This window comes from Ambystoma mexicanum, chromosome 2q, assembly GCF_040938575.1.
Source record: "Ambystoma mexicanum isolate Mex_15411 chromosome 2q, UKY_AmexF1_1, whole genome shotgun sequence".
In the NCBI taxonomy this organism is placed as follows: domain Eukaryota; kingdom Metazoa; phylum Chordata; class Amphibia; order Caudata; family Ambystomatidae; genus Ambystoma; species Ambystoma mexicanum.
Window position 1 is genome coordinate 415,617,040 of NC_090924.1, and position 27,016 is coordinate 415,644,055.

The 27,016-nt window shown below is 42.9% G+C and overlaps 1 protein-coding gene across 1 annotated transcript; it reads left to right on the forward strand.

Annotated features, from left to right (window-relative positions):
- Positions 1-24,849: 24,849 nt before the first annotated feature.
- On the forward strand, positions 24,850-25,794 carry LOC138568725 (olfactory receptor 1F1-like). Its single transcript, XM_069646509.1, has one exon. The coding sequence runs from the start codon at positions 24,850-24,852 to the stop codon at positions 25,792-25,794; it is 945 nt and encodes a 314-aa protein (XP_069502610.1).
- The last annotated feature ends 1,222 nt before the right edge of the window (positions 25,795-27,016 follow it).

A 27,016-nucleotide genomic window follows, 5' to 3' on the forward strand; every position in this document is an offset into this window, starting at 1 on the left:
TGTGACCATCTTGAGAAGAGATAGTTGGCTGTACAAAGATATAGGTAGCTCCGACCAAACATTCAACATTTCTGTCAATTGAGCTAAATACGTGGATAAAATATCTATTTGTAAACAAACACATGTCCTAGTGTCCTTTACGCTTAAATACGATATGGCATTGGAGACACTTACAACCCATGAGGGCCGGAAGCAAGGGTGGAGTCCGTCAATGGGAATAGTTAAGATTTTGTCCAGTCAACTTTATAGCTGGGATATTGTCCAAAATGTTGGACTTCCTCTAGTACGGCCTTATATTCACGTGAAGGTCCCCAATTTACAAATGGATTTTGTCCACACATAATGCAATTATTTAAGTCGATCCTAACATTTGCAGGCCCTGGTGTTCGTGATTAGAGCTTATGAGTGCTGCTAGGGGTTCAATTCTTAAAGCAAATAGAATCAAAGACAAGATCTGGGCCCCCTGTTCAATTTAATTGCACGAGAGAGTCGGCCATTGGTAGAGACTTTGGCTATGGGGAATGCATACTGCAGATTTATGCTGCCAATGTAGTAGTAGCCTAGGCAGAAACAATTAGAACAGCAAATAGATAAATCCAGGAGACTGAGTCAAACGCCTTCTCTGCGTCCAACGATGCAGCGGCAGCCCTTGCCTGAGGATTCATTTGTGACATTATACAAAAAAGTCTCCTTAAATTGAATCCTGTGGATTGGGAGGGAATTGATGTAATCTGGCAGACAGAATCTTGGCAAACATTTTCACATCCACATTGATCAATGATAGTATATAGGAGCCAAATTCTTCTGATGGTATATTCAGTTTGAGTAGCACAAGAATTATCATTTTGCTGATTGATGGGGCAAGAGACCCCTATCTATAGACTCCTCCTACACCAAGAGAAGGTGTGGGGCTAATAGTAGTTTAAATTCTTTGTTGAATTCTGCCACAAGGCCAACTTAACGCAAGGCTTTCCCACATGGAAGGTAACCTATAGCATGCACTACTTCTTCTACCGTGAGCTGCTTCGAGGGCTAGACCGCCATCCGCTGGCAGGACTGGGAGATCAACCTCCATCCAGGTATTGAGCAATGATTTCACTGGACTGTACATCTGTGTTAATATAAAGGGGACTGTAGAACTGAGCAAAGGCCTGATTAATGTTGATATTTTCAGCAAGGCTGTCTCCTGTATGAGAATGTATTACAGTAATCGTTGCTTTTGATCATTTGGGCCAGTGAGTGGCCGGTATGTCAGCCTCCCCTAACCTGTAAGCTGTGATGGGTCTACTGATGTGATGGATTCCTGTTCAAATAGGGAACACAATTCTAATAGCTCAGATTTGATCTTGCCCAATAGATCATTTCTTGAAGATGTACTGAGCCAATTCTCTAAATCACACATTCTGCCCTTGGCTGTCGACAGCTCACTCCTGATCTGTTTCAAAATCCCACCTGCCGTTGATAGGGCAATACCCCTTATGTACACCTTGAATGATTCCCTTAGGGTTGAATGCTTCGAGACAGAGCTTGTGTTTATATCAAAATAAGAGACAATGCTAACGGTGAGGGTGGACACAAAAATGGGATCCAGCAATGATGTACCAGCTAATCTCTACTGTGGGTGGAGATACAGTAGGACCGGGGAATGGTTTGAAATATGTGCGGGTGGTATGGTACTGCTTTCAAGGGCTCCGACATCAGCCAATAGTCAATGTGGGACATAGTGTCATGAAATGAGGAATAGAAACAGAATGTGTGTCTTTTGTGTCATTTGGTGTGTATAACACCAGGTATCAGTGAATTAAACATGGCCATGAACTGGGTGATAACATTTGCAGAAGCTAAGAACGATCTGGACCTTGTCGTGAAACAGTCTTTGTGTGTATGAAGAATAATATTACGTTCACACTCCCCATATGGCAATGAAGCCAGTCAGTTCCATATAGAAGGAAGGGCTGTCCACATTAGGGCCATATGTATTGATCAACAGGGTTTTCCCCCCAGACAGAACCAGAACCTCCCCCAGTCAATAATAGAACTGCCCATGGGATCAACTAGGATCTTGATGTGTCGCAAGGGTATGGTATGATGGATAATAGTAAGGCCCCATGCGATTGGGTGGAGTATGCAGGATTGTACCTCTATTTCCCCCAGTGATTAGCAAATGCTTCATGAACTGACTGAACATCTTGGGTTTCTAGCAGCATGACAGCTTTACGGTTATATCGTTTTTTTGTAGGCCACTAGTTTCCTGGCTTTGACAGGGTTATTGATTGATGCCCACCACATTCCAACTGAGGAATGCAATTTGTATAGAGTAGGGTAATCCCAAAAAAATGACTGATACAAAATCACTCCAAAGGGGTGAATATTAAGTGCATGGTTTGTGATGAAAACAAAGTTTTTATGCAAAATTTGGCATGGAGTGTGGGAGAGTCAGTCATTCAGTCACGTAGAACTGAACTGAAACCATGCTCGACACTTGTATTTCAAGTTAAATCTCTTAGCCTAAGCAAAGCATAACACCTCTACAAAAAGAACATTACCCCATTGGTTATGCATATCTAAATACAATCCCTTAAAAAATGACCTAATTTTGCCGTCAGTAGAAAACAAAGTGATGTGATTGGTTCATTATACTCAGGGAAATTATTGCAATAATGTACTCTCCTTATTGGTCAAGACAACTTTGGACAACCCCTGATGTGCATACCAGTTGAAAGGGCCCAATAAGGGAGCTAATGTGAATAATGAGGTCAACCCTGCCTTGTAATACACTTGCTTCCTCATGAGATCAGACAATTAAGCACTCCCGAATGGCTTCTTTGACCTAGCAGCTGTACTCTTTTGGCATCCCCTCTTGCGACTCCCGTCTGAGAACATGTTGCACCCCAGGCATGCCTCCTACTCTATCTCTCTTGGGAATCAGGTGCTTTATAAAAACACAGTCAAGGCACCGCTCTTGAGGATTATTTTCCCATATTTATTTGCTTTATTTAATCAAACACCTGTAGTTCAAATGCTCTGGCCAATTTTCATTGGGAGTACTAGTACTCCAAACCTAGCTCACTGTCTTGGCAGTGCCCAATGCCAGGCCCTGTTCTCATAAAATGTGTCCTTCACAACTGCACCACTAATCTAATCATCAGAAACTCACACTCTTGAGCTGCTCGGCCTAACACAATTAACGACTATCTGTGCTGTGCATCTTCCTTCCTCCCTTAACCTCGCTGTCTGATCATTCGCTGGGGCTAAAACTGCATTAGTTCTAATTAAATGAACAGAGCAAACTTTTTAACAGTTTGTCTAATTCTCTAACTACCAAAAGCTACAACTTCTAACAAGTCCTAATCCAACATGGCGAGACTCTTGCTACTGCGGCCCACAACCCTGATGTTACTAAACACGACCTTTACCCTATCTCACTGCTGGACACTTAAACTACCTTTTTACCAGCTACCAAAAGCTCCACTGGGTATGGAATAAAATAGCTTGTTCTTGATGCAAACAAAATACAACAAAAGTCACTACTGCTAGGAACAAAACTATTTTTTTTTTTTTCTTTTATTTGCATTTGGTTCATAATACACAACAATTCATGCAGAACCTTTACAAAATTTAAAATATTACAAATAATCATTTTACAATTACAAAAATAGCTCTAATTCATTCTCAATGTGTTTACAAAAACTTGCCAATTCATATATTAAGGGTTTGTGACATCCCTGCATCATTCTGGTCCACAAAACTTCAAGGCAGTCCTCAAATTCAATTTCCGCAAATTTCCTCAATTTGAGTGTCCTTGTATTCTTAAAATGCGGACAGTACAGTATAAAATGTTTCAACGTTTCGTACGATTCATTACATTCAACAAATCGACATCCCACGCGATCATTTAATTTATTCATTTCCCAGTTTTTAGTCCGTTCCCGTGTATGGTATAGATTTAATCTAAAGCGAATATATACCTTTCGGATATTTTCGCAAGGGAATAACAAAACATGGTCATAACGTGGAATGCGCTGTTTTACATGCATACTGTATTCCTTATACAACACATAGGTTTTAATTAAATCAATGGTAATACACCAATCCATTTCAAAAAGTTTTTTCTTAACAAAACCGGGACGATATTGCATGTCCTCAACGGTTGTATTTATATTATCTAAAATTTGTTGCATTTTCAATTGATAATTAAAAAGGGATTTTGGAGTTTGCATGCCCAACATTTTATTTAAATCGATATACAATGAGTTAATAGGAGGATAATGAATTTTAACGTAATTGGACAATTGTCTCCATTTCCAACGAGTTGATAATGAAACCAGACCTAGTTCATGTCGAATAATGGCATTAGGAGTTGACATCGGGAGAAACATTGCAGATTTTAAAAGAGAACCCTGTATACTATCAAGCACGCTAGTCATGTCACACAGACAAATATCTAATGTGTACAATATGACACTTTCGACTTTTAATGTCATGAAGTCTATTAGCGGGATTAAAGAGAATTTGCAGTATTGGCTATAAATCCTTTTCATTTGGGACAACAGTGGTCGAGTTTTATTCCTAATAATATTTGACCATGCGTTAATAGAGTTAAGGGCTGATATGTAATACCCTAAATAGATAGCATTGTTCACACGGCAAATTTGTGTATTCAATATTTGCCATCTAAAATTTGCGTTTTTTGATTTCACTCCAAAGGTCATGATGGCAGTTTTTACTGGGTTAGGTGTCAAATTATGTGCTTTTGCAAAATTCTCAAATAATGAGAGTTTGGTTTGGAGCCCTACTGGAGTAAGGTCAAACAAAATAATATCATCAGCGAATGCAATCCATTTCAAATGAATACTCCCCACTTTAACAGAAAACAAATCGCCCTTTTCCCAATTTTCACCGAGATCGGATAGGTATAAATTAAATAAGGTAGCCGCGAGGTTACAGCCCTGTTTCACACCTATTGTTGTACGTATAGGGGCTGTGGTCCCACCTTCTGGGGAGATTCTTATTCTATACGAAGTGTTTGTGTGCAACTTAATAATCCAATACATCAACACAGCTGGAATCCCTAACTTCAACATTTTCTTCCACAGTAAGTTGCGGACCACCGTGTCGAAAGCAGAACTCATGTCAATCATTGCTATATATACAGGATTAGAGTTCCTTTCTTTTACTCCAGCAATAACATGCAACATGATAAAAGCATTTAGGGTTGTACTCATAGACTTCCTGAATCCAGTTTGATATTTCAAATACATATCATTCGCCCTGATTACTTTCTCCAATTCATTTAAGAGAAGGATAGAAAAGATCTTAGCCTCAGAATCAATTAACGATATTGGACGATAATTTTCTGGGAGAGATGGATCACCCTTTTTGAAAATAGGTACTATATTGGCAGTTAGCCAAGAGGGTGGAACTTCCCCAGATTTAATAATAGAATCAAACTTAAGGTTTATGATGTCAGCCCACAACACGGGATCTGCCTTATAAAGACAGGGGGGAAGGCCATCAGGTCCTGCGGCTTTTGAATAAGTCAACCTGGAGATTGCCCATATAATATCGTTGCAATCCCAGTTCAGCCTTGGGATATTGGAATATTCGAGAGAAACATCAGGGACAAAGTGAAATTTGCAAGGTAGTTGGTATTTAGCCTTTATGAAAGTTTGCCAAATGTGCTCAGGAATACAATTTAACGAAAACGTTGCCACGCGTCTATTATCAGCTTTCAGAGTGCGCCAGATTACTCGTGTGTCATGAGCTAAGATGGCACGAATTAATGTACAATTTGCATCGTTATAATTTGAAATACGAGCAGATCTCAAGTTATGTTTATAGGCTAATAGTATACCATTCCTCCTTGTCTTACTAACTTCGCTGCCCAAGTTGCCTCTCTTTAAATATCTCAATGCCCTGTTCTTCTCCCTTTTTAATAGTTTGCATGTATGATCATATGGATGTGGATGTTGCACATTGCTTTGTGTATTGCGGAATCGTTCAAGAGCTGTTGCAACTATATCTGGATAATGCATACACAATGTATAATCGTAATTTCCCCCTGCACTTCTGATCCTCTCAATCTCTGAGGAGATTTGTGTAACAACAAAGTTACATATTCCTTGGTTCCATCTGATGGAATGGAAAGGACAATCTATTTCAACCACTGCCAGGGTTATATTAGGTATAAGCGAATTAAATTTTAGTTGAAAAAAGGTAGAAAGTTGTGCATGATCACCTATCTCAATCCGTCCTATTTCTAGGGGTGCCATGTGCATAAACAGATTATGAGATACAAATATATAATCTATCATTGATTGCATTGTTCCTCTTGACCATGTATTACCAAGATTCATGTCGTTTCTGACCATTAAGTCCATGTCCCACTCCGTGAGGAGTTCTCTAAGTTTGCCTCCTCTGCTACGTGAAAGAGTGGATGATTTAAATTTATGGATTATAGTCAAATCTCTACAATCACAATTAAAGTCACCGCCTATAATGATTTCACAAGTGCGGTATCTGGTAGATATATCTAATAAACATGCATCTAATTCGTCTAACATTTCATCGACTGAGAGGGCAGCTGGATTCCAATATAAGGAAATTATCATAAGAGATGAGTACCTAAATGAGGGTATTACAAGATGAATCGCCAATATACTGACAGATTCCCAAGCTAATTCTGATTGAGCCTGCAAGGAAATCTTGACTCCAACCAACAAACCCCCAGATGGACGACCTAACAAAGATCTCCTTGCAGGTGATGTAAAAGTTAAGTATCCAGGAATCACAAATGGGTCAGTTTTCATCGTTTCTTGTATCATTATTATAGTAGGTTGTTCTGAGTAGGTTAGAGCAGAGTGCCATTTCATCAGGTTTACAAACCCACAAGAATTCCATGATAAAATTTGCATGCGCGTATCAATGCATAGCTATTTCGCCGGGATCGGGGGATTCGGACATAAGATTGCCGAAAGCATAGGTTCCAATCATGGTAGACCTTTTGTATTAGCTGCAAGTTTCAAAATTTCCAGCATTCCTCCCTCCAACCCTGCTTCAGATTGCACGCAAGGACCACCCGCAGTTTGAATTTTTTCAATACCCTTGCCTGGTGTTTCTAGAAATATTAAAGCCTCCGACTCACAATCAAAAGTAAACAGCGTCAGACCCTCCTTTTTTATTTCCTCACGATTAAACCATATAAATTTCATTATAGCTTCAGAGGCAAGATAACAAATAGCCCTGTGATTATTTGTACTTGCCAGAGAAACCCTTGTAATATCCTCAGATTTGATTATTCTCAATTGAGGTATTTTTGAAAATACGGAGAATGTATAGGATCGATTAATGCGATTATCCGCCAATATCTTTGCATCCCCCTCAAATCCAATGATGCACTGAGTTGCCAGTTCACTTCGATGAGGCCTAGTAGCAGGTGTACTTTTTTCTGTGTTCATTAAAGATACAACCTGTGTAGTTGTCGTAGAAACCGCACAGGGATTCGGCTCAAGTGAAAATGTACTCCCACTAACAGGTAAATCGTAATCCCTATTTGAGTTAGTGATGTTAATTTGATTCTCAGGTAGGGACTTACTCATTGCAGGACCATGGATGGAGATGTGGCTCGGGGCAAAAAGGGTACTCACGTTGTTTAGATCATTTGTTGATAAATTCCCAAAATGCGTCGTAAAAGGTACTTCAGAGATCTCCACTTTTTTCCCCCGGCCATTTACCATCACTACATTTTCCTTTTTATCCGGTAAGCAATTATCCAACATTATTGCATCGGCACATCTTACGTTCATTTTGTTACTATTTCCAATTCCTATTCCTGCTTCTATTACATTACTCAGTCTATGTGCATTATTTACATGTGTTTGGATATTCGAGGCACTACTACATATCTCACTATATGATTTCCTCAGAGGTATATTTAGGGGGACACTAATTCCTCCGTCCTGATGCTTAATCTGATTTTTTGACGTGCAGCATCTACCTACTGAGGGGAAATATTCATTTAAGGTGATTTTTGGTGAGTTTTGAATGATGCAGTCCGAGTTAGGCTTTACATTTCCCTTTCCCTGTATTAAATGGGCCTTTGGAATAATCGTAACTGCATCTTGATGTATCACAGCTTTAGAAGTTAGGGTTTCCTGAGTGTTCAATTTTGCCAATTGTGTAGTATAGGTTTTGTTCTTTCCCATATTCGTATGCACATTCAACTTCAATAATTCAGAGATGCCAAGGCTTTCACCATCTTTTTCTACACTTGGTTCAGTAGCAGGTATAAGGGCATCCTGACTCACTTTGAACAACTGATCCAATTGTGTAGTATAAGTTTTGTTCTTTCTCGTATTCTTATGCACATCTACCTTCAATAATGCAGATGTGCCAAGGCTCCCACCCTCTTTTTCTACACTTGGTTCAGTTGCAGGTGTAAGGGCATCCTGACTCTCTTTGGACAGCTGATCCAAGTCAATGATCTCCTCATCTGCAATTTCTAGGATAGAAGTAGATTTTATGCACTTCTCCTCCCTCCTTCTTTTCGCAAGTCTTTTCACAGCACGCATATGCATCCTTCTAGCCCGACGAGACATAAAAGTTGCGGTTACCTCAGTGTGCAAATTTTCAATTTCTGCCTCTTTTTGCTTCTCAATTTCATCCAACAAAACTGAAGGACTATCAGGCTGATCTAATGTCAACACTTGGGGAATAGGACTACGCAGCATATCGCAAGGCTGTGGTTTATTAAGTAGTTGTGAAGCTATTGTGTTATTTAATGCAATTATCGAAGCCTTAATCTCACTCAAGTCGTTCTCACAAGAGCACTTCAAAATCTCTGATGATACCCCATATATTTGCCCGGAGTTGTTACGTTCTGGGTGATCAGGGAGCGAACATTGCGTGCTTCTCTCATGACAATCATTTGTAACCACTCTAGGTCTTTGTCCACCTATTTCATATTGCAAATATCTCATGGTATCAATTGCAGTTATAAAGCCCTCAATTTTATCCATCTTGGAGCAAAGAAAATGCATAGTTGCCTTTAATTCCTTTAGTTCCAAGTGGGTAAGTTCATGGCCTTTATCCAGAAGATCTAATATTTTTGTGATCACAGGGAGGGGACTAGGAGATTGAAATTCGGCACTTCCCTTGTCGGATGTGCTACCCTCAGGATCGTCATTTATAGACCTACTATGGGCTTTGATTTGCTCAGGGGAATACGATAAAGCATGTGAAATCACTTCAGTGCCTCCATCACCCATTATTTCATTATGAGTTTGCACAGTACGATTTCTAGAGGTGGAGTTAAAAATCCCCTTATTAGAAGGCCTATAGACAAGTGGGGTCATCATATCAATAGATTGATTAACTTGTTCATCTAGTTCACCCATTTTCCTCATAATATTTCGAAACGGGTCTTCATTCAAAGTGCAAGGTAATGATGGGGTTATGCAGCTCGCCAAGCCCACCCTAGCAACATTATTAGCTTCCTCTTTTATAAAATTGCAGATATTAGCAGTTGGGTTAGCATGAATCTGAGCGAAGTAGGTAGTTTGTGCTGGAGTATCAATACTATTTAAGTTATCATCTTTAGCTTCCTCAGCTAAAGTATTGGTAACCAATAGTTCATTATCAGGAATACTGTTTTTATGGCCTATGAAGTCATTGTTGGTTTCATTACAAGCTTTTAGTATTGCTTCTGTACACCGCCCACTACGCAATCCATTAGCCATAGTTAATTTTAATATAAAAACAGAAATCACAACCTACTAAATAAAAGTTAGTAAGGTCCTGTAAAAGGTAGGGACTAATCCAACTTTACACCTACGATTAAAGAGAAATATGAATTAGAGCATTAGATGATGACAAGCATCTAGCACTTTATATCAAAATGTCATCAATGTAACCACACTTTCGCTCCTCAGCGCATATAAAAGTTATGAAATCATTGAATTCTGACAATATATCAATGGGTTCACTACTTTTCACATAGAATTGAGCATTAACACTTTTAAAAATAGAACCTCCGTGGTTGACAGTAATTAATCTAGTCCCAGCGATCTACCTTCTATGAACGCCGCCAAACAGCCGCACAACAGCTAATGGCCTTTTCACCGTCGGGCTTAACGCCGCAAGGGTGGGTTGGGCGTAGTTTTCTGTTCGCGGCGAGTCACGTGATCACACACGTGGTCCGGATGACTCCGCCCCCTCCAGGAAGCAGTCCGGGCCAGGCAAGAGCAACGCTCGCAGTGCCTGGATCCTGGCAGATGCAATGCAGGTTTAGAAGCAGTACTTCGCTGCTCACACGCTCCTTGGTCCAAAAGAAATGCCAAACAAAAACTATTAAACAGCACCCTTGTTCTAACCTCTACATATAATAAGCAATGTTATTACATTGGTGCTCCTTCTTTCAATAATGCTCTTCTACAGTGTGTCAAAGCTTAATTACAAATAACGTGTGCAGAACTGCCACACCAAACAACAAAATACTGACACTAAATTACCATTTCCCTTTGCTAATACAATTTACGCAGCCTAAACCTTTTTTGCACAGCACAATAGCTGAGCTAAAAATTCTATGTCAAGACCGGAGGCTCCCATTATGCTTCTCTTTCTTTTATTATTATATAAATAGAAAGCTCAGCAGCAAGGGTTAATGCTCCTTACTGAAAGCGCAGGTATGCATGGCAGACAAAAGGTGCATGAAAAACACAAATAACTTAGAAAAAATATAACAGAAACAGTGTAAACCAGAGAAAAACTCCATTTCCCATGGTGCTTCAGGAAAGGGTCCAGTAAAGGGTCACTAACATGTGACCTAGTTCACCAATGAATAACTGGCTGTCCACATAAACAGTCATGCACATTGTGTCACTTCCTCTTTCTTGCTGCTCACAGCAAAGATAAGTACTAATTTTTTTCTCCTTGTTCATATAAAAAAAAAATCTAGAATTTTCAATTTAAATATATTTTAATAAGGTTGAATAATATATGTACATATTATTATTTAGCGTTCATAACTGTAATTAGTATACGCACGCGTAACGCGCTTCATTGTTTTTTCCGTGTCAGTTTCAGTCAATCCTCCGCGTTAGCAGCTTCGCTGCCGTGGGAGGATCTCTGCTAACTGACAGGAGCCCTCGCGTTCGCGAGCGGCCCTGCTAATTTATTCACTCCTCCGTGCACGGCCCCCGGCTCGCTCTTCACTCCCGCAGAGCCCGGGAAGGCCGCACACGGAGAGCATTTCGTTGCGGTGGCCTTCCGTGGCCACTAGAGGGAGCCTCTGCTCCCTGAGTCCTTTCCTCAAACAGCTGGCGCTCGCTTGTCATTTCCATTGCTTTTACAATGGATTTTGAAAGCGAGCGCCAGCTGCAATTACGAGCCCCTCTCCTTTCTTCTGCTTAACAGCAAAAAAAAAGAAAGAAAACGGAAAACGAAGGAAGTCTCTATAGATAACTTCCACAGAAGCAGATTGCTTTTCCAATTCAGCAAGGTATCATGCTCCACACCTTCCTTGGCTGAAATTAAGTGGGCTGAGAGAAGGCTGTCTGTTGCCCACAAAGAGCATTTATATTTTAAAAAAAAAGAGGTGCATTTGAATTTGATTATGGCAGCTCAGTACTTCTCCCAGGCAGATCAGTATTGGTCTGATCATGAGGAGGAAGAATATCAGATAGATGAGGTGGCAATGGCAGACAGCCTCAAAAAGGTGCTGGGATCCTCAGTGGAGACCACCATCAAGAAGGCAGTATTTGAGATGCTCCTGCCTATCCAGCAGCGCCTAGACAGTATGGAGGAGCATCTACAGGAGACCTCCCCAACAGGGAGAAAGAAAACCCACAAAAGAAAGCACCTTATAGATGGGGGATGTACTCCGGCTCGTAGGAGCAAAGACTCCATGACCCCCCCAAGCCAGCCTACTCCTGCCACCGCTGCCGTCTCAGACGCCTTCTCCAGGCTAAAAAAAGCCTTCATGGACAGGAAGGACACCCCTTCCCTCGAAAGACCCTCTTACCCCGAGGAAGACAACAGGGGTATTAGACCCTCAAGCCCGGAGGGAGAACAACAGGGCACTGATGACGAAGATAGAGGGGTCTATGATAACTATCACCCCCTTTCATCCTCTGATGAGGATTCTCAAACTATAGGGTCGCGACCCTCTACCTCTGGGATTGTGGCAGTCCCCATCCCCAAGAAGGTAACGGAGGAACCCCCCACTTCCAGCGGGATGTTTGCTCCAGAAGATCTTGTGCACCCCAGATCCTCTGACTGGGAACCTTCGTCCAGAACAACCAATTACATCATGAACAGACTTCGCAAGCCTCTAGATAAGGAAGTAAGGGCCAGATTAAAGGCAGAATGCCCCCGTCCCAATATTCCTGGGATAGTAGCCCTCACCCCGGAGCTAGACTCCAAGATGATCACATTTCTGGGAAAGAATGTGAAAGACCCGAGAAAGGGTATTGACCGCGCTTGGAAGTCCTGTCAGGACAGAGTCCTGGACATTACTGGTCCGCTAGCCAAGATTATGGACCTGGCCGAGGCGGCCATTGATTCCAGTGTTCCCATCGATCCAACAATCCTTTCAGGCTGGGCGCAAAGAGCCCTCTGTCTACTGGGTAATGCCAGTTGCGCCATCTCGGCTGAACGCCGTAAAGGTATTTTATACAAAATTGACGGCAAACTAACCGAGCTAGCAGATACGGAATCAGGAGCAGCAGCCCAAGGTCTGCTTTTCGGAGACCCATTCATGAAAGAAATGTCGAAATTCGTCGGCACATTTACAGCCTTGGATAAGGCTCAAGCCTCCATCAGAAGGGTTTTTGCTACTAAGGTTTTCTCCAGGGCCGGACGAGGCAGAGGTCGCTCCTCCGGCCGCTTTGCCTTTGATCGAAGAACTCAGCAATCCCGGGACCAATACAATTCTTGGCAGGACCGCTCAGACACTTTCTTCCCCTCAAGAGGGCAGGGAAGAGGTCATGGATGGAGAAGAAGTGCAAGATATCCAGCCCAACAGCAAACTACAGGTAAGTGTACCCATAGCAGCGCCTGCGCCACGGACACCCGTAGGGGGGAGGTTAGCTCTTTTTGCACAGGCATGGGACTCCTTATCAGGAGATGAATGGATCAGGGACGCAGCGCGTGGCCTGCGCTTAGAGTTTTTCGCTCAACCTCATCAAACCACTCGTCCTGCACCATTAGTTATGTCCATAGCAGACAAGGAAGCATTGGATGGCGAAATACGCAGTCTACATCTAAAACAAGCAATTCGCCCCTGCTCAAACCAAGGCGAGTTCTTCAGTCCCATATTCTTGGTTAGCAGGAAGCAAAAAGTACGCCCAGTTATACATTTGAGAGCTCTCAACGACTTCATTGTCTACCATCACTTCAAGATGGAAGGGATACACATGCTCAGGGACATCCTGAGGCCAAACGATTGGCTTGTGCGCCTGGACTTGAAGGACGCTTACCTAGCAGTTCCTATTCACCAGGCGCCCACGTAAGCTATCTCAGATTTTCCTGGAAAAACCAAGACTGGGAGTGCACGAGTTTACCTTTCGGGCTCTCCTCAGCGCCTTGGGCCTTTACCAAACTTCTGCGGCCCGTAGTAGCCCGCTTGAGAGAACTCGGAGTCAGATTAATAGTCTATCTAGACGACATTATCTTCATGGCTCATTCTCAAGCCCTAGTAGTGCATCAGGCCAGAATAGCCATCGACCTACTGCACAGTCTTGGTTTCCTCATAAACTGGGAGAAATCTGTACTCTGTCCATCTCAGAATCTAGAATTTCTCGGATTCTTGGTGGACACCTTGAGCTCGCAACTTCATCTTCCCGTGGCCAAGATACACGCAACACGGAGGGAGATCCGCAGACTTCTACAGAGAGACCTCATATCTCTTCGAGAGTTGGCAAGAGTAATCGGTCTCCTGTCGTCTTCCATTCAAGCGATTTTTCCCGGTCCTCTTCATTACAGAGAATTGCAAAGGCTCAAGGGTCAGCACCTGAGACGGAGCCTCTCCTACTCTCAACGTCTGACACTGTCGACCTCCGCGTGCACGGAGCTCAATTGGTGGCTCACTCATATGGAAGCTTGGAACAGCAGAGCCATTTTCGGATCCACCCGCGATATTACCATAGAATCAGATGCCAGTCGCTCCGGTTGGGGAGCGAGATGCGGCTCTGTCGCCACAGGAGGGTTCTGGTCACCTCAGGAGCTGAAAATGCATATAAACTGTCTGGAGCTCCTCGCCGGCTCATTCGCTGTGCGCTCCTTTGCCAGAGGCAAAGCGAGTTGTTGTATCTTACTAAAGATGGACAACATCTCCGCAGTACGGTACATCAATCACCTGGGAGGGACCAAGTCAAGACCTCTAGCGGAATTAGCCAAGGACTTTTGGCATTTCTGTCTGGAACACCAGATCTCGGTGACAGCGGAATATCTCCCAGGGCTCACAAACGTAGTGGCGGACTGGCACTCCCGTCACTCCACAGATTTCAGCGACTGGAGGCTCGACAGAGAAGTCTTTCTCTGCCTCCAGCCAACATGGGGCCCCATGTCCGTAGATCTCTTTGCATCCTGTCTCAACACCCAGCTACCCATCTTTTACAGCTGGAGACCAGACCCAGCAGCAGCTGCAACCGATGCATTCCTACAGCAGTGGACCCAGGGGATTCACTATGCCTTTCCTCCATTTACAATGATAGCGAGGACCCTGGCGAAGGCCCGTCAGGAGCATATGGACCTGGTCCTCATAGCCCCGGTCTGGACCTCTCAGACCTGGTATCCAGTTCTTCTGGAACTTTCTTCGGATTTTCCAATCCTTCTACCCCAATTTCCAGATCTCCTTCTGGATCCGTCAGGGCAGCGTCACCCCCTTCTCCTCAACGGATTGCTGAAACTAGCAGCCTGGAGGATTTCAGGTCAAGGTGGAGGATTCCCGGCATATCAGCCATGGCAATCAACCTCATTGAGGAAAGCTGGGCCCCTGCTACCCTCAAGAGATATTCTAACTCCTGGAACGCCTGGAGTAACTGGTGTCGAAGGAACGGTTCACATCCAGTTTCAGCAGCTATAGAGGAAATCCTAAATTTCCTGGCATCATTAGTTGAAAGAGGCCTCGCCTATAGGACAGTTAACGCCTACCTCTCAGCTATTTCCGCCGGGCATGATCTCATTCAAGGGCTTCCAGCTGGAGAGCATCAGCTCGTCTGGAGACTCCTTAAAGGAATCAGACTTACAATTCTGCCCCCGTCCCGCTATGATAAGCTTTGGGACGTCAACAAGGTTCTGAATCTTTTTCTGTCATGGCCGCATAACAAGGACCTGTCTCAGACTGCCTTGTCAGGCAAACTTACTACGCTGCTCTGCTTAGTCTCCTGCAGGAGGGTCTCTGACGTTAGAGCTCTCGATCTGGCGGGCAGGACCTTTTCTCCTGATGGGGAGGTATTCCATTTGCACAGGAGAACGAAATGTAACTCGAGGGTGATTTCATACCCCGCTTTCAAAGATCAACCTAAGCTTTGCCTAGTTAAATGCTTAAAAGTTTACGAGGAGCAGACTGCCCCGCTTAGGACTTCCCCTAACGGGCAACTGCTAATAGCCCTGCGTAAACCGCACAAGGCAGTTTCGTCTCCAACCCTAGCGCGCTGGGTGCGCTGGACTCTGACTCAAGCAGGAATAGATACCCTGCATTTCGGGGCCCACTCGGTGAGAGGAGCCATGGCTTCCAAAGCATTTCAGGTCGGAGTACGCCTAGAAGATATCATGAGAATGGCGGATTGGTCAGGTGAATCAATATTCAAGGAATTCTACCTGAAACCGCTAGAACAACCAGCATCTATCGTGGCAAGTAAGCTTTAAACAAGCATAATGGGAGCCTCCGGTCTTGACATAGAATAAAGATTTTCCATAATAACTTACTAGAAATTCTTGATTCTATTAAAGACACGGAGGCGAGCATTATCCCGCCCAGCAAGAGAAATAACAGCGCTAATCACCTTTGGGGTAATAATTGCGCGACTAGTTTGGGAATGTTACTGCTTATTGGACTGACTTATGTATGTCAAATGAACACACTTTTTCTCTCCCACCCCGTAAGGGGAACTAGGGTTCGTTGATGCACAAACTAATTCTAATTACTTCTCTTCCCTGACAGCGGCTACAGACAAGCCCTCCTGATCGCCTACTCAACACCGCTTCGGCTTCTGTCTTAAGACGACCTCAGTTAAAGTTCTTCTTCGCACCGTCTTTCTTCTTGAACAGCAAAGTTCTCAGCTACGAAAGAGGAAGTGACACAATGTGCATGACTGTTTATGTGGACAGCCAGTTATTCATTGGTGAACTAGGTCACATGTTAGTGACCCTTTACTGGACCCTTTCCTGGAGCACCATGGGAAATGGAGTTTTTCCCTGGTTTACACTGTTTCTGTTATATTTTTTCTAAGTTATTTGTGTTTTTCATGCACCTTTTGTCTGCCATGCATACCTGCGCTTTCAGTAAGGTGCATTAACACTTGCTGCTGAGCTTTCTATTTATATAATAATCAAAGAAAGAGAAGCATAATGCTCGTCTCCGTGTCTTTAATAGAATCAAGAATTTCTAGTAAGTTATTATGGAAAATCTTTATTGTAATTGGTAACCCGCATCCTTAACCATAAAATCATGAATACCATCAGTGTTTTTGAAACGCAGAAACTAAACACCCGAAAACCCCAACCTACATCCGCATCCACCCTAACTAAACAGTGCCACCCAAAGTAAACATAATAAGTAGAGAAATCATTAGGGGGGCTACGAACAGCACATCAGAGCCAAACCACAGGCAGCTTGGTATAATATGATTGTACCGCCAATGCCAAAATTTAAGCATGCAGACACTACAGCCCGGCACACATGGGACATGAATGTACACACAGGACTCCAGGCTGTTCAGTCTGTGGTATCGGCGTCATCAGGAGATCTTAGCTGCCACTCGGCGGATACCTCAGCAAGTTACAGCCACTTCTGTCGGATTGTAGATTCTATGAATGCAATTGCCTCTACCTCTGAAACAAAAAAGAAGGCACAGACGCCATACTGCATCCAAAGTTTAGCTGTAAACATCATTGAGTAAGAGATCTGTCATTCACTCAGTAGCTCCTTAAGATTGTTGAATGACTTAACAAGAAGTTTGCACAACCGCAGACAATTTGTTGTATATGAACACTACCTGAACCGCAACTCATCCTGCTCTCTTGCCACTCTAAGGATTTCATCTATGTCGCTATAATAGAGGATTCTGCTATATTGGGTGTGGGGGAGCCGCCTGTCTGGGTACAGGCTGCAGTGACCTGTGCGATCTCTGATTGAGAAATTGTAGTGAGAACGTTGGGCTCCCTAGGTTAGTTTGCAACATATCTTCCATGAAGAGCACCATTGTGCCTTTCAATATTTTCACAGGCACTCTGGAGACACATACATTTGTACACCTGGACCTTGATACAAGGTCATCACACTTGACAGCTGCAAGGTTTTTATGGATGCTTTTGACTGAATAGTCAATCCCAATCAACCTTTCCTCTACCAAGTATGTTCTCTGCCTGAGTTATGCGGCCACTCTCTTTCTCCAGCTTGGTTCGTATTGAGTTAATATCAGTTTAGAGGTCGTTCAGTTTGGCATTGATGAGGCAAACCCACTTTGCAGTCCTTTCAGGATAGGTACAAGATCCTGCTGCTGGGACAGCTGAGGGGGGGTGAGCCCATCAGCAACTTGTTGCCAGCATCCCGGCACGCTGGTGAAAGAGTACATTGGGCCCTGATTCTTATCCAACCCCCTAGTCATTTGTACCGGCAGGATTGAAACCTGTGTGTCCCTATATATTGGGCCACTAGAATGGTAAGAACCTTGGTGCAGGGTCCATAGCCAATGAATAAGAAAACAATGTACTGCATTATGGAGAACCATCAATCATGAAGCATTAAGTAAAGAGACAGGCAGCACAGGCCTCAGGGTCTTAAGGATATTTCACTTCACCAGGACAATAAAGGAGTGGCCCATCTACCCTGGGGCAATGTCCACCCAAGCCATTCCACATTCCTGCAAAGAACCAAATCACCAGTCACCCCCACAGGGTACTCGTCAACCAGGGAGCCAGGCAATAGCCCAATCCCACAGGGTCCAGCTGACGAGTCTGATCAAGGAAGTGTTAGGCAGAAGGTGCGAGGCCTCAGAGAGGCCACCCCAGGTATCAATCACTGCCTTTATGCTCCACATCCTGCAACCTCCATTGAGGGCCATCCCATCAACAGCGGCAGGACAACACAGGTCAAAAGGCTTAACGAGTGGTCTTCTATCAGGGTGGAGGATGCCGCGAAGGATTGCACCGACCACAGTGGAGTATTATCCACTCGGCCCAGGCAGTCACCAGCCCAGGCCCACATAGGCATCTCAAAGTTAGCGGATTCTTCAGGAGCAATCAGGGCCGGGCATGGACCCATCCAAGCATTGTTGAAAGATTCCAAAATGACCAGTAGGCGCAGGATAACGTAAGGAATTATCACAAGCTGCTGCTGTTGCTATTTTAGACAGCCATCTTGGCAGCTGCTCAGCAGCATCCCCTGATTCTGGTCTCATTTTGTTTTTCAACACTTTATTTAGATTTTCATGAAGAACAAATAATCCAATAGCACATGGGTTCCAAAATTATACCGATTTGAATTAAACACAAAAAATAGTCTTCCTATATTGTCATGTATTTCCATCATGAACATATCCATTAATCATCTCAAGCTGCGATAACAAAATACCCAGTGCCCATAGGTCAACAAGATATAATACACAAACACAAACTAAATAGACTGAATGGGACAAATCACAAATGAACACACATGTCTGTACAAAACAAACCAACAAATAGACCATCACACACATATTTAACTCATAGATTGCTTCAAAATCATGTGCAATCATACATTTCATTGAAAGGCCCCCATAATTCCAGATAAATCTCCTCCTGTTTTTTTTTAACAACATATGCTTTTCAAAGTTTGAAAGAGTGTGCACATCTGACATCCAACAATCAGTACTTTATCAATCCAGCATGACGAGTCACGTGCCACATCACATCTAACTTTGGGTGAAAGTAGAACCACGGCAGATGAAGACCTTGGGAATGCCACCCTCAAGATTGTATCCAACCTATAAAGCACATCCTTCCAGAAGTCAGCAACCCTAGTACAGTCAAATAGCATGTGCAGCAGCGAACCCCCTTCTCGACCACAGCCCCAGCATGTCTCAATATCAAGCATACCCAATCCACACATCCACACCAGAGTCCAGTAGAGGCGACCTAGAATTCTCTGGTGAGTATGGCGTACATTTGAATCCATCTGTCGACACTCTCCACAGCCACACCCACTACTTTACTGATATATTTCTGCCCAGCTCTTCAATCCAGGCTTGCCTCAGATTCTCCCAAGAAACTATCAAGGAGTCTTCTACCAGCATCCTCATATATTTTGGCCCTGTCTTCCATTGGTACATTCAGCATCCTCTGCCTCTCAGATAACACGACCTCTAAAGCTTTGTATCTCCTAGGCTCCCCATTAACTAAGCCATATTTCTGTGAAAGAGTCACAACGGGAATCATTTTCCCTTCCTGCCAAACATCTCCAATCTTCAGAACCTCTTTCCTAACCCAACTATGCCAGTTTAATGACTTATTATTAATCTGTAAACGGTTATGCCAAATTGAAGCCCCATAATGCATTAACAGGTTCTGTCCACAGCCCAAAATCCATGACATCAGTGCAGTCTTAGTAACATTGATAGTTTGTAATCTTGCTGACAGCTTAGGCATTTTTCCAAGTGAATACACACTATTGAGGCAATATGGTGACAACCACCCCCTCTCTATCGATACCCACAAAGGCTCTGATCCCCCACTTTCAGCAAAATAGTTGCAAGATGTTTTCAAAATCAATCCCCTATGGTAATTCTCAAGAATTGGGTAACCAAAGCCACCATCCCGGACTACTACGTACCATAATGTATCGTGAGATCTTTGGCCTCTTTCCAGTGCCCCACAAAATCCCTGAAAACCGTTATCAATATGTTTATGCACCTTCTTGCGAAAGTTCAGAGGAAGCGATTGCATAACATTCAATACTTTGGACAGGATTTACATTTTAATAGTATTCACTCTTGCCAAAACATTCAGAGTCATGCACTCCCATTTGCGGATATCCCTTTGGAGCACCTATATCAGCATATTGATATTAAATTCCACAACCTTTTTCAGATCACGAATAAGGTAGACCCCTAAATATTTTACACTCGTGTTTGCCCACTGACAATTCCAATCAGACAGTCCTCTACACGGTGGAGACTCCTTAATCAGGTAGACCACAGACAACTACCTTAACCCTGTTTATCACCTACTCCCAGGTTCCGAAGGGCATGCTCTTGTCTGATATAGTGTAAGGAACTGTTGGTGGCAACAGTAAAAACAGACACAAGTGATGACCGTTCAGGGGTGTTTATTAAACTGCAAGTGTGGGTGATATAAACGCCTAATTTAAACCTAAATCTAAGATGGCAGCAAGCTTCGATCATCAAATGAAAATAAGGCAGTCCTAGTGATGTTGTTTCAAATAAAAGGGCCCATACTAAGAAAAACCTATTGCCAATCCTTACGCTAATTACAAAAAGAGTGTGGGATAGTATTCATAAGAAAGAAAGAAGTGTTCACAAATAATGTGTCAGGATGCAGAAGTCGGGGTCTCCGTTCCCCACATTTTGAGCACGGGATAAGTTGGAACCTCTGAGCATAGCACACTTCTCGAGCTTCCCCAGCATGAGATGACAGTTCCACTCTCAACCTTCAAGAACTTCGATGGTCAAGTCTCTTTTCCTGCAAAAATCTCTTGTCTTCGAAGGTTACAAAATAACAAACCAAAATGTTCCTTTTATACGGTAGTTAGGGTGATAATGGCTCACCCCTGGGTCCCCCTGTTCCGGGCTTAGCTCCTTCTCAACTTTCAGGTTCACTATGGCTTTTCTTACTTTCACAAGTCTTAATGTCTTTTCAAAACATTCACTGTGAACATCCCTCGGTCAGGTTCACTCCTGTCAAAACACTGTTCATATGGACTTCATGTTTAGCTCCTTTTTGTCAGCATCTCTCTGCTGGGTTCACTCTTGCCAACTTCACCAAGTGGGATTCATTTCCCTTCACTTCACAATCATCTGTCAGACAAAGACTTTTGACTGTACAGAGGAATTTACAAGACACCTGTATGACCACTGTGACCATTCCTTTGCGGCCTTCCCGCGGCTTTCTGGTATTAGCAGTTTCAACAAACACGGGATTGACCAACGTCTCTCAAGTAAGCACCCTCGTGGTGCCAGATCCCTCTGCAGCTGGTCTCCCCTTTTCTAACAATTCTTTGAACTTCCCTTAAGTTGCTACTTTGCGGCTTTCATTCAGCACTGTTCAGTTCTTATCGGTTCTCCTCTCTACTCACCGGCTGTGATGAACCGCTTGGCTTTTCAGAATATCTGGAGTCAAGGCCGGTACAATGGTAGCAGGCAGTGTAGCGTTGACATCTGCTGCAACACGCTTGAGCAATTGTCTGTGGATTTACGATTCCCTCTGCAAAGGTTTCATGGGGGGTCTGGGTTGAAAAAGGCACGGTCGTGTCTTTCCTTGTCAGCCTCTCAATATTCACTGCCTTTTTCCTCCTCTTGAACTGCCTGGATAGCTGTCTCGTCGTGCGTTCTGCCTTGCTCGTAGTGTGCTTTTGGGCACCACCTTTTATCCCTATGGGGAAGGGAAAGGGCAGTCAGCTGTGTGTGATTCTGGTCAATTGCCTGCCCATGCCTGACCCTTGTATTGGGACATATTAGGTAATCGGCTCGGGTGTTAGTCTGTTGTTTGTGGTGTGCAAAACTGCCTGTGTTCAAAAAGGGGGAGCAGTGTTTCGGAGTATCCTACGTGGTGGGATGGGGAAAAGGTGTTGAAAGAAGGGGGTAACGAGTCTCACCCATCAGTGTCCCACCAAGGACCCTCCATCCAGGTGATCCTCGCTCATTGGTCCATCCTCAGTAACTGGATCCAATAGCGATGGCCATGTACTGGCCACCTGGATGACAGAACCCCGGGGACTAGCTAGGGAGACACCACACAGTGTCTCACAATAGGCTACCATGTGTTCCAATACCAGATTAAATAGAAAAGGTGATAGCGGACAGCCTTGTCTCATACCCCTAAACAACCGGAAGGACGTAGATAGTTTGTTATTCCCCCAGATTCTTGCAGTAATGTTGGACTGTAGTGCACCAACAGCATTCGGTTTAATGCTTTTACAGCATCCATAAAAATCAATAATATATTTTCCACTTCAGCTTCTGGAAGTGCCATAATGTCATAATGTCAATTATTGTTCTAATGTTATCATATCCATATCTATGCCTCATAAACCCCTCATAAATCCCCGCCTGGGGCTGGTCAATTAAATCCCCCATATATTTGTCCAACCTATTAGTCAGTATTCTACTGAATATCTCAGCATCTACATTAACCAACGAGATTGGGTGATAATTACTACATTTAGTATTATCCCTCCCTGGCTTTGGGATCAAGGTGACAATCGCCTCTCTAATGGATGGACAGAGACTCCCACCCATCATAAAGCGGTTATATAAACCACAAAATATGGGTGTCAGTTTGGAGCTGAACAATCTATACAATTCTATAGGTAATGCATCCATTTCTGGGGATTTCCCAGTGTTAAGTTGGTTTATCGCCATCAAGACCTCTGGAAAATTAATAGGGGCATCTAGAAAATTCTTGACCTCCTCAGACAGACTCAGAATATATATTTTTCCAAAGAAATTAGCCAGATCCAAACTGGAGGGATGCAGCTCCTCCACATATAAAGAGGCATAGAAGGTTCGGAAACAATCACAGATTTTCTTCTTTTTTACAACCACTTCACCTGACCCATTATCTATCCTATGAATGTACAATCTCTCCATCACACCCTTCAATTTATTTGCCAGGAGTCGACCCCCTCGTTCTCCCTCCTCCCAATATTTTTGGTTCATAAAGAAAATGCCCCTTTCAGCCTGTGTATCCATCTCACACTTTAGCGCCTCCTAAGCCTTATCCATCTTCAAGTTGTTTCCCACGTCTTTTGACAAAACATATTTCTTTTGCAGGTCACCTAGCTCCATCTCCACCCGCTTTAAGTTTTCCATTCCTGACTTCCTTCACCAAGAAGTCCAATCTATTAATTCACAGCGAACAGAAGCCTTAAAGCAATCCCATATTATCAGACTATCTGCCGACCGATTATTCTCTTCAAAGTAGAAAGTAATACAATTCTCCAAGACCTCATAGGCCTCTTCATCTTTTAGTATGAATCATTTAAGCCTCCACCTAAAGAAACTGGACGGATGAACTTCCATATCCAATTTTATAAACCGCATTCTCGTATACTCGCCACAGCTGTCTTCTCAATCAACCTGTCTGACATCAGGAACTAATCAATCCTTGAATAGGAGTCATGGACTGGAGAGTAAAATGAGTATTCTCTTTCCACAGGATGTGATACCCTCCAAATGTCAATTCAATCAAACGTATCCGTAAATCCCTGAAATGTTCTACTCATCCCCAGCTTGTACACCTGCATGCAGAGGACATACCCACCTTATGGTTTAGCAGACAATTAAAGTCCCCCCCTAGAATAACACATTATCCGTCCATATCTCCTAGAAGTGTGCATAAGACTGTGAAGAAAGGCACTCCTGCAGAACAAGGTGCATATACAGATACCAATGTCATCAACATTCCCTCATATCACGCGTCCATCAAAAAGATTCTGCCCTCATCCATTGTCACCTTCTCTATAGCCATTCCCAGTCCTTTCCTAATCGAAATGCCCACCCGTCTTGATTTAGAGGAATAACAGTTTAGCAACTCCTTGCCATACCTTCAAAGTGGCCTGACTGATTCAAATCCTAAGGACATTCTGGAAATCAACACTAGGCCTTCCGACAGGAGCAGCCAAATCCGACAGGAGCAATTCAAAAAATCCTTTCATTCACATTTAGTCTTTTCTCAATATCAACTTTCGGTTACTGTGTCAAATAAAAAAGTCCTCCTCTGATGCGTCCTGGAAAGGGGTGTTTGCACCCTTACTGTCATTTTGTCATTTAGGTCTTTGAGCGATCCTCTGTAAATACTAGACGTAGTCAGTTCATGCAGTCACATGGGTCTAAATGTCCCTCTCTGGAGTTTCTTTAAGATATCACTTTTGCTGCTTTTAAGCATGCTCGGAAGTCTGCTAAAAAACAAATAATATCTAAGTCAGCTGTAACAACACATGGGAGCAACACAAGAAATAACACACAGCTTTTTTGGAAAAATAAACTTTCTGCGAAAATGCATTATCTGTCCATTACAGAAAGTTCTCACTCAAGCAAAGTCAATCAAAATATCAGGGATTTTTCCAAGACTTATCATTTTCTTAGTACTATTGGGTGTATTTAGTAAACAGGCCCCTCTTGCCAGTCAATTATTTTAGGAACTTAAAATGCAGAAAAGTGTACATAGAGTGTGTTTTATGAATTGTGATTTAATAAACTAGCAGACTGATTTAAAATTACTTATAATTTGATGCATGTTGTGAAACACTTATACAACTGTACGTTTTGGTAATTTGTGATTGTTGTTGCATATGCCTAAAGAAGCAAAGTATTAGAATTAAATGCTTATTGTGAAGATCAGTTTAAAAACCAATTACTTCTAATATCTCAATGTGCTGTGCTGTGCCTATTGTGTTTCAGCAAATTGACAACAATGACAAGTGTAAACCAGACCTTGGTCACAGATTTTATCCTCCTGGGTTTCTCCGACTTACCACGCTATCAGATCCACCTCTTTGCTGTGTTCCTCGTAATCTTCATCATCACGCTGATGGGGAACCTGACCATCATCCTATCAGTTACTGGTGATCCTCGGCTCCACTGCCCTATGTACTTCTTCCTGGCAAATCTGTCTTTCGTCGATATCTGCCTGGGCCTGGTCACCCTCCCCCAGATGTTGGTGCACTTCTTTTTGGAGAGGAAATCCATTACATATGGTGGCTGCTTGGCTCAAGTTTTCTTTTTCCTGCTGTTTGCCAATGTGGAGGACTTCCTTTTGACTGTTATGGCTTACGACAGGTATGTGGCAATCTGCAATCCCCTTCATTACCCTGTTGTGATGAGAAAGACAGCATGTGCCCAAATGGTGGCCGGGACATGGGTCACAGCAATACTGCATTCAATTTTGCATACTGGAATGACATCAAGGCTATCTTTCTGTGGAGCCAGTGAAATTAATCACTTTCTCTGCGATGTGGTGCCACTCTTCAAGCTTTCCTGCTCTGACACTTTCCCAAACCAGATGGTGATTTTCACAGAAGGATCCCTGGTGGTGATGAGCCCATTCCTGATCATTGTCATCTCATACATATGCATTATCAGGGCCATCTTGAAGATCCCCTCAGCATTGGGTAGGCGCAAAACCTTCTCCACTTGCTCCTCACACCTGGCAGTAGTGATCCCTTACTTTGGTACCATCATGTTCATGTACTTTCGACCAGCCACTAGCTTTGCGCTGACCAAGGACAGAGAAGCCAGTGTGATGTACACTATACTGGCTCCCATGTTGAACCCGTTCATCTACAGTCTCCGTAACAATGAAGTGAAGGGGGCGATTATGAAAGTGATATTAGGGAAAATCATATCTTCAAACTCTTAGAGGGATTTCTCGTTTTAGCACCCCATTTGAGAATTTCATTCAATTTGGACCACACATTTCCCATGCACTCATTTAACCTGATTGTTGAGCATATCAGAATAGAAAATTGCACTTTTCAGTTTAAAACATATTTTCATGTCCTATTTATCTATGCTTTTTAATCAGAAATTTCAACTTTTCTATAATAAATAATTAAAATGTGTTTCTGTGTAAACACATCTTCAAACAAAGACATTGTCCTAATTAATCACCCTTTATGCAGCCTTTTACATCCTTTTCATGCCTACCTCTCTTACCCCATTCCTACCACGGCATCTTTCTTGCTCCTGTCATATATCTTTATACGGAATGCAGGATTGTTCACCCTGTAAATCGATTTCATTCATTCCCCTATCACCTTCCTCTATTCTCTATCTTTCCTGTTCCCCATTAGCACACCATCCCCAAGCCCCGCCTACTGGCATTGTTTTTGCAAGTGTACCAAGTCCTGGTGTTTGTTTGCTGGCAATGTGCTGCTGCTTTCCATTAAAATTGTAAGGCAGTACAATGACAAGTTATGTTTCTCTCAACATTAAGGGTGTGACATGTTTTTTTAAATGTAGTCATTTGTTTGTTTGGCTGATTTAATCAATCTTTCAAATTCTTTATCACAAATTTAATTATTTACAATGTAATGTAAACACACCTAAATACTATACAATAAGACTAACTGCACTTTGTTATAACAATTTAAAAGAAATATACATAATGCAACTCAAATACAGCTGAAGCCGTGACACAACAGTACATAACAAACCATTTTTCAAAGTTAATTCTACTCCACATTCAACTGTGTCTGTAAGATCGCATTCACATATTGTACGAGTGAAATTTTCACTGCTATTCTTGGACCAGAAAAAACAGAAAGCCATGTTTCATCTTTAGACAAGTGGTAGTCGATATAAAACACACTTTTAAAATACCTTTCTCGATTTTTGATCAGAGCTGGGCATTCTACCACTGAATGCAACAAAGTTTCTTTTTGCAGAAGCAACAAAAGTTTTTCAGGCCGATTCATGGAATAATAGCGCGGCGCAAGTGGTCAAAAACGTGCGAATCGCAGTGGAATAGCGAAAATCGAAGTGCAAGTGCGAAAATCACACGAAAAGCAGCGCACATCGATTCATGGAAGGCCGTGCGCGAGAAAACCAGCGGATGTGCGATAAAAAAGTGCGCGGCGCAC

Bases quoted from the DNA above. Each gene is read 5' to 3' on its own strand.
- LOC138568725 (XM_069646509.1), top strand. From the start codon at position 24,850: ATGACAAGTGTAAACCAGACCTTGGTCACAGATTTTATCCTCCTGGGT.